Here is a 7,555-nt window from a genome sequence, read left to right as displayed (position 1 = left end):
ACCTAGGGGTATGAACATTCCTCCTTAGAATTAGGCACATGTCCCCTGACTGCCACAAGGGAACCACCGTGAGTACTCTTGGGCAAGCACACACATTAAATAGTAATCAATAAAAAATGTAAAAGCATGTCGGTTGTGGTTAATTGCTCAGAGGGAAATTCGCACATTACTGGGAATCTTTGGAGCAGAATGAAGAATGGGAGAGTAGAGTTGATATTGATTCTTAGCCTTCACTGGGAAGCTCAAGCCAGGAGGGTATGATCCTGAAATAGAGTAAGTCGGTAGCAGAGTACACTTAGTATGGCCTGCCACTCAGCTGCTCCAGAGTGCCTCTGTCTGGTTACATGGGGACAAGGGGTGCCTCTGGGTAAGTCTGGCACAGAATCTGACCCTTATAGCCAGAAATGAGAAGTGCACACTAAAATCTTTCCCTAAGATGAAATCATACACCGTATTTTGAAGATACATAAACTCATTAGTTAATAGGAGTTTGAAAGTTGTTTTAATATTAGAGTTATTTCTTTCTGAATAATTACAACTTGACTCTAAAAGTGTTCTAAAGTGCTCATTAACCTCAGTGAATTCCATTACAAACCAAACAAAACAAACTCACCTATGCTGGAATGTGTACTTCATTTCTATGAGGTCTAAATTCTCTTGTAGAGTGTTAGCTGCTCAATAGTAAACAACAGCTGTCTACTTCTCTATGGAACAAAGAGCAAACAGAGAGGGTGTTTGTGTTTACAAACTACTCTGCAAGGTCGAAATCGCCTACAATCTAGTAAGGTGGAAATCCACAGCACCACACTTAAGGGGCGTTTCTTTAAAAATCACAGGAGCACAAGGGACATCAACAGATGTGTCTCCGGCTTGCAAACGAGCTGACGAAGGGAAGATCCAGGAGCAACCATCCTGTAAGGAAGACACTAGATGTCCACTCCACCCTGGACGACAGTGGTCTCCGGGGTTCCTGGGCTCACAGAAACCTGAGAATTGGGTGTCTCAGGGGTCTCTGTAAGCTCTCGGAAGGCCTGTGGGTCCTTTAATCCCAGGACCACCTGGTTCAGAAGCCCTTTGAGCAGCTGCATCTCGCGAAGCAGAAGGTCCACCTTGCGCTGCAGAACTTCGCGGGACTGTTCCACGGACGTGGGCAGAGGGGCACAGACGTGTGGCCCGACAGTGGGGACGTGGCCCGCGGGGAACTGCAGCCCCGCAAACGTGCTGTTCGGGACGGAAGTGACTGACGGGACGGATCTGGACACCGGGGTCTTCCGGAAGGAAAGTGGCTTGTCCCCGGGCACCAAGGCCTGTAGGGCCGGCGCAGTGGTGGACGCTAGATCCAGGGCAGAGCCTGCAACACAACACGCCTGGTCACCCGTGACTGAAATCGTTGTCCCTGGGGGCGGGAGCTGGCGGGGCTTGCGTGGAGAACTGAGATGGAAGGTGGGAATTCTGCGAGAGGACCACGGGGTTCAGGAGGCAGAGCACCCGCAGTGCTGAGCTGTCACTCACCCCGCCCGGGGAGCTGCAGCCAGGGGCTACGTTTCCGGACACTACGACTAGTCGTGGCGGCCTCGCACCAGTACGATTCGAGCTCCTCGACCTCGGGCTCGGGGACCGTGTACTCGGGGCCCCAGTCGAAGCGGCGGACTGGCCGGCTGTACTTGTAGAAGGCGAACTGCAGCGGCGTGTCCCGCTTCTGCGGGTGCAAGCGCGTCTCGCAGCGCAGCACCACGCGACCGCGCGCCTCCGGCGGGCTCAGCGTCCTGAGCACCGGTGTCTGGAACAGCTCTGCAGGGAAGGCGGCCAGGAGGCCCGGATGCTCACTGAGTCCGCTCGAGGAATGGTACCCAACCAGGGCCAACCTGTCTACTGTCCCGGGTCCCACTCTTTGCCTTTTCCAAGAGGGCTCCAGAGAACAAGAAGGGATGGGAGAAAGAGAAGATTTGGGACGCAGAGACTGAGGCCACAGGGAGGGGGAGGGAAGACGGGCAGGGGGGGGGTGCGGGGAGGGCAGGAGAATGGGAACAGGTGAAGGGAGGAGGATGCTATAACTTGCATCCTAGCTGGCAATCAGTTAGCATTCCTAGACTTAAAGGTGATAGCTGCGGTCCCTCTTCGTAGTGACAAAGCACGCCCTCAGACAGAGCAAGAACTCATCACTCCTAAGTGGGATCCCTAGCTAGAAAAAGAAGCCTGGAAGGGACACCTGACTAAAAAAACACTGCAATTCCTCCTAATTCCAGCGATCGCCTCTCCCACCTTGCACAGTGACAGCCACCTTGGAGGAGAACATGGGCGCGCTCTCCACTGGGATACGCATGGTACCAGAGCACTGGTAGTGACCGCTGTCACTAGATCGTGCCTGTAACACCGTGTAGTTGGTACTGGAATGGAAGTATCTCACGGCCTGGCCATCATGGTAGTAGTGAAGCTTGTAGACGACTTTGTCATACCAGCCACGACAGCGCATCACCAGGGGCTCTCCCTCGAACACAGGAGCATAAGGCACTTGCAGAATTAGCCAGTCTGCAACAGAGCCCACAGACACTATTTACTCATTAGAAAAACCAACTCGGCGGGGGGCAGTGGAGTTCACCTTTAAATCCCAGCACTCCCCGGAGGCAGAGGCAGGAGGATCTCTGTCAGTTCTAGGCCAGCCTGGTCTTACACAGTTCCAGGACAGCCACGACTGTCCCACAGAGAAACCCTGCCTCAAACCTAAGCAAGAAAACCAGCTCTGCAGGTCTCCCCTTCTCAGCTTCCCTTAACCACCTTCCACCTTCCCCAGCCCAACTCCTGGCACTGCTCAGGCCACCAAACCCCTTTCCTATTATCCTGGCCTGCTGATTAACACCTGGGATCCTCATGGTGCAGAAAACTGAAAAGGAGAAAAAAAAAAAAAAAAGGGTACCAGGGGGGCAAAAATGCTTCTGATTTGCTCCAGGCTCTAACAGCCTCTTTCAGAATCAAGCTTAGACCCCACAGTACAGCTTCGAGACCTCCCTGACCTAGACCCTGGTAACCTTTCCCGTGCCCTGAGTTTCTTTTTTACCCACCTCATTGCTTAATTCCACAGAAGCCAGGCCGGGTCACACTGAACTGCTCAGAAAGCTGACTCTACACAGGGCCCAGGGTCTTCATAAAGCTATTTCCTAAGCTCAAAAGAACCCGCCTCTCGGCTTAAATTGAGTCCTACAGGCCCTGCATGCCTGTGTTTAGGCCTTTATCTCCTGAAGGAAACATCTTTGAGAACAGCCTTAGGTATCTCCTACAGCCCTGTATATACACAGTTGCTGCCACCACCACAACCGCCGCCACCGCCACCACAATGCTTAACTATCCTTAGCACATCCTAGATGCCATTTTAGGTATTAGACATTTTGAAATTATTTATTTATTCCTTCATTGGTTTGGCATTAGGTGTCCATGCCTGTGTCTATATGGGTGTGTCCTCTTGAGTGCAGGTGCCGGAGGAGGCCAGAAGAGGGTGCCATATCCCCAGGATCTGGAGTTACAGGTGGTTATGGCCTGATGTGGGTGCTGGGAACCCAACTCCAGTTCTCTGCAAGAGCAGTATGCATGCTTAACCACTGAGCCGTCTCTCCAGCACCAGTTTTTAGGTATTATACTCTGAAAGAGAGTCCTGCAGGCCAGGTGTGTTGGTGCATACCTGTAATCCCAGTCCTTGGAAAGCAGAAGCAGGAGGACTGAAAGCCAAGGCATGCCTGGGCCTCATATGGAAACCCTGTTCCCAAAAAACTTTTTAAAGCATAGTCACAGTTTCTGTGCCACTCTCAGCCTGTCAGCTATGGCCACTGTCTGTGGGCATCCCTGCTTCTGCATGGCCTTAAACAGGAAACCTCTAGATGTATTAATCTGAACATCAACCAGAGTTCTTTAGATACTTAATAAAAATGGCTGTCTGTGAAGTTAAGGTCATCAATCTTCCACATGTATACACAATCGTGTATCTTTTTTTAAAATTTATTATGTATATAGCACATGTCTGTATGCCGGCAGGCCTGAGGAGGGCACCAGATCTCATTACAGATGGTTGTGAGCCACCATGTGGTTGCTGGGAATTGAACTCAGGACCTCTGGACTGTTATCCTCTAAGCCATCTCTCCAGCCCCACAATCATGTGTCTTAATGAGTACATTTTTAAATTACTTTTCCTATCCTGTCTTTTCGTGATTTCATTTATTTGTTTGTTTTAACACAGGATACCCTGGCTGGGCTGCAGATTTGCAGTTATCCTTCTGCCTCTGCTTCTAGAGTGCTGGAATGGCAGGTATCGCCACCACACCCAGTTTTCCCATCCCTGTTTTGAAACCCTTCAGATCTTCTCAGAGTTAGTTTCTCAATCGACTCCTGGGTGCTAATGTATACATACCAACAACAAAAGTTTTATTAAGTTCTTTGTTCAATTACCTTGCCTGCCTTCCTCTTTTCCTTCTTCCCTCTACTCTTCCCCTTTCCCATTTCTTTCTCTTTCTCTTATTTCATTCTTTATATATATATATATATATATATATATATATATATATATATATAAACATTTTGAGACAGAATATTACTATACTGCCTAGATAGTTCTCAAACTGTGGCAATTCTCCTGCCTCAGCCTCATGAATTTGAGATTACAGATATGTACTACCATGCCTGGCTACCTTTTTCTTTTTTTAAAGATTTATCTAAATCTTAAATATATATACATATACAGTGTTCTGCCTGCATGTATACCTACAGAGGGGAACACCACATGGAATTGAACTCAGGAACTTTGGAAGAGCAGGCAGTGTGCTTAACCACTAAGCCATCTCTCCAGCCCCTCTCTTTTTTTTTCTTTCTTTCTTATTTTTTTTAACATCACAAATAAGCAGAGAAACCCTGTCTCAAGTTGGGCTTTGGTGGCGCACGCCTTTAATCCCAGCACTGGGGAGGCAGAGGCAGGTGGATCTCTGTGAGTTCGAGGCCAGCCTGGTCTACAGAGCCAATTCCAGGACAGCCTCCAAAACAACACAGAGAAGCCCCCTGTCTCGAAAAACCAAAATAAATAAATGAATGGATGAATAAATAAATAAATAAACCCTGTCTCAAAAGGAAATGAACAAACAAAAATATCACAAATAAATAACTTTCATTGTAGCATTGATTTTCAAACAAAAAAAAAGTTGTTTCTTCCTCTTCATCTCCATTCCATTCCCCCTCTCTTCCTTGTACCCTACCATTTCCAATAGCTTTTTTTTTTAAACTATGAATACTCACATGTTGCCTCGGCCTTTGGCACCTTACCCCTCCATTTCTCAGCACCTCTTGGTCTCCTATCTAATATTATGAAATGCATCCCATTCTCAAATCTCTTTATTTACACACACAAAAACATTAAAAGTTATAATCTTGGCTGAATGTGGTGGCACACACCTTTAATCCCAGCATTTAGGAGGCAGGTAGATCTCTGTGAGTTCAAGGCCAGCATACCTAGGTTAGTAAGTGAGACCCTGTCTCAGGAAAACAAAATAAACAAGCAAAAAGGACCCTGGTTGGGTGTGATGGTGCATGCCTTTAATCCCAGCACTCAAGAGGCAGACACAAAGGAATCCTTGTAAAAAAGCCAACCTGGTCTACATAGTAAGTTCCAGGCAGAGAGAGAGAGAGAGAGAGAGAGAGAGAGAGAGAGAGAGAGAGAGAGAGAGAGAGAGAGGATTCCAGTAGAGTAGTATGGGAGAGTGCAACTTTTGATGTCCTGAAACTGGGTCACCTCACTTAATATATTAATAATATTTGTTTCATGCTCCACCACAAAGACAAGGGAGACCTTGGGGCCAGGAAAACTTTACTGCAGGCCTCTGCGTACTCTAAAGACTCAAGGTGGGACCATGTGGCCTTTTTCTCTTGTCCCTTGAGAACAGCCTGGTGTCTGCCCTGCCAGGAAGGTCAAGGAAGCAACACAGTGCATTCTCCTCCGTCCATGTTCGGTCACTCACCGTTAGACACAGAGAGGTGGATGGGGTCACTGACAGGTGCCCCCCGTGTCTGACATCGGTACACCCCTGGTGTCTGCACCTCAATGGTCTTCTTGTGGGAAGGCAGGAGGACATGGCCCAGATACCAGAGAGTGCTAATAGGTCGGAGCTCTAGCAGCAGAGGGTGGTAACCATCACATCGCAGTGTTACTCGCTCCCCCTTGAAGACTGTAGTCCAAGGTGGGTGTAGAGACAATACGGGCTTCTCCAGAGTAGCTGGGGGTGGGGATGTGAGGAAGAAAAGTAAGGTAGGATGCGTGCCCAAAAATGAAGCCTGAGTGTGAATTCTTGGAAAACACCAGTTTCTGGGGCCCAGTTTGCACATGAACCCACCCTGGCAATAAGGGAGACCACAGTCATGGGGCTCCAAACAAGGAATCTATTAATCAGAACCCGTTTCTGCGTGTCTTAGTCAAGAAGACTTAGTCACCAAGATTGAGCAACAGTAGGGGGAAAGCACCATCTCGGAACAGCCAGGGACTGGGGCGTCTACCCTAGTGGAACTTAACGGAACTTGGATGAGAGATGTAGAAGACTCACCAGCCTGTCCACTGCTCGGAACTGCAAAAGCAAGAGCGAAGGTAGAAGTGAGGATGGCTCTCTGTGACAGGAAGGACGCCATCCCAGGACAGACTGAATAGTCTCAAAGCCTGTTTCCCTTTGTCCACACCAAATCACCTGGCTTTGATAAGATTGCCTCAATCTCATCCTTCCAAAGCAGAGTTTGAACCGCCTGAAACCGGAGGTCTGCATAGCCAGACGGCTTATCCCACCTACCCTGCCCTGTCTTCCTCTCCTCCCCCAAACCTGCTGATGCCGCCTCATTACTAACTCACCCAGAAGCAGGAGGGCTGCAAGCGTCCACATGACGAGTCTGCCTGGAGCAACTGTAGAAGACTGAGGGTTCCCTAGCATGGGAGAGGGACACAGAGAAAAAGGGGCAGCTAGTAGCTGATACTGAGAAGCGGGGGACACTGTTGCTTCTTCTGTCCATTCTTACTTCCTGAAGATGGTGGAACAGAGAAAGCAGGACACCTCCTGAGTGTGCCACTCGCTTATCCCTAGCATCAGACACTGTCCCCGCTACTGCCTCTGCGGCCACGTCCCAGCTCAGTCCAGCCTTGACGTCTATAGAGCTGCGCCTTCTACAGCACGCGAGAGCCGCACAGAACCTCAGGCTCCAACAGGTGCTATGGATATCTCACCCCCACTCCATCCTTTCCCCACCAGCCGGCCCTGTTGCTGCTCACAAAGCCCGTCTTGTTTCTGCTTAATCCCAGAAAGGTCAATGTTGAATTCCTTGAAGCAGAGCTCACATCCCCCCTCCCCCAAAACGAGTAACCAGAAAGGAATGATTCAACCATGCTGGCATGCCCCTGGTGATCTGTTGTTCCCCAGTCAAAACTAGAAGTGTAGTGTGATTTCTCCTCCTCCTTTCCTGGAATCTGACGCCCTCAGAAGTTAGGGAAGTCTCCTTCCCTTCCCGCCCACAGGGATCTCACCTTATAGCACCCCTACTCACTTGT

At 49.3% G+C, this 7,555-nt stretch overlaps 1 protein-coding gene across 5 annotated transcripts; it reads right to left on the bottom strand.

Moving 5' to 3' along the window:
* Positions 1-485: 485 nt before the first annotated feature.
* On the bottom strand, positions 486-7,315 carry Fcrlb (Fc receptor like B). 5 transcript variants are annotated; one of them, XM_040739010.1, is made up of 7 exons: positions 7,030-7,314; positions 6,866-6,937; positions 6,570-6,590; positions 5,991-6,245; positions 2,263-2,529; positions 1,513-1,791; positions 486-1,351 (listed from the first exon to the last, which is right to left on the bottom strand). In XM_040739010.1, exons 2-7 carry the CDS (start codon positions 6,894-6,896, stop codon positions 927-929), a joined length of 1,278 nt encoding a protein of 425 aa, XP_040594944.1. In that variant the 5' UTR covers positions 6,897-6,937; positions 7,030-7,314; the 3' UTR covers positions 486-926. The 5 variants fall into 5 exon arrangements, with proteins under 5 accessions (XP_040594944.1, XP_005071491.2, XP_040594945.1 ...); XM_005071434.3 differs by having other exon boundaries at positions 6,866-7,314; XM_040739011.1 differs by lacking the exon at positions 6,570-6,590.
* Between the last annotated feature and the right edge of the window lie 240 nt (positions 7,316-7,555).

This window comes from Mesocricetus auratus, unplaced genomic scaffold (assembly GCF_017639785.1).
Source record: "Mesocricetus auratus isolate SY011 unplaced genomic scaffold, BCM_Maur_2.0 Super-Scaffold_100676, whole genome shotgun sequence".
In the NCBI taxonomy this organism is placed as follows: Eukaryota; Metazoa; Chordata; class Mammalia; order Rodentia; family Cricetidae; genus Mesocricetus; species Mesocricetus auratus.
The sequence above is the reverse complement of the archived record's forward strand: the minus strand, read 5'-3'. Positions and strand labels throughout refer to the sequence as shown.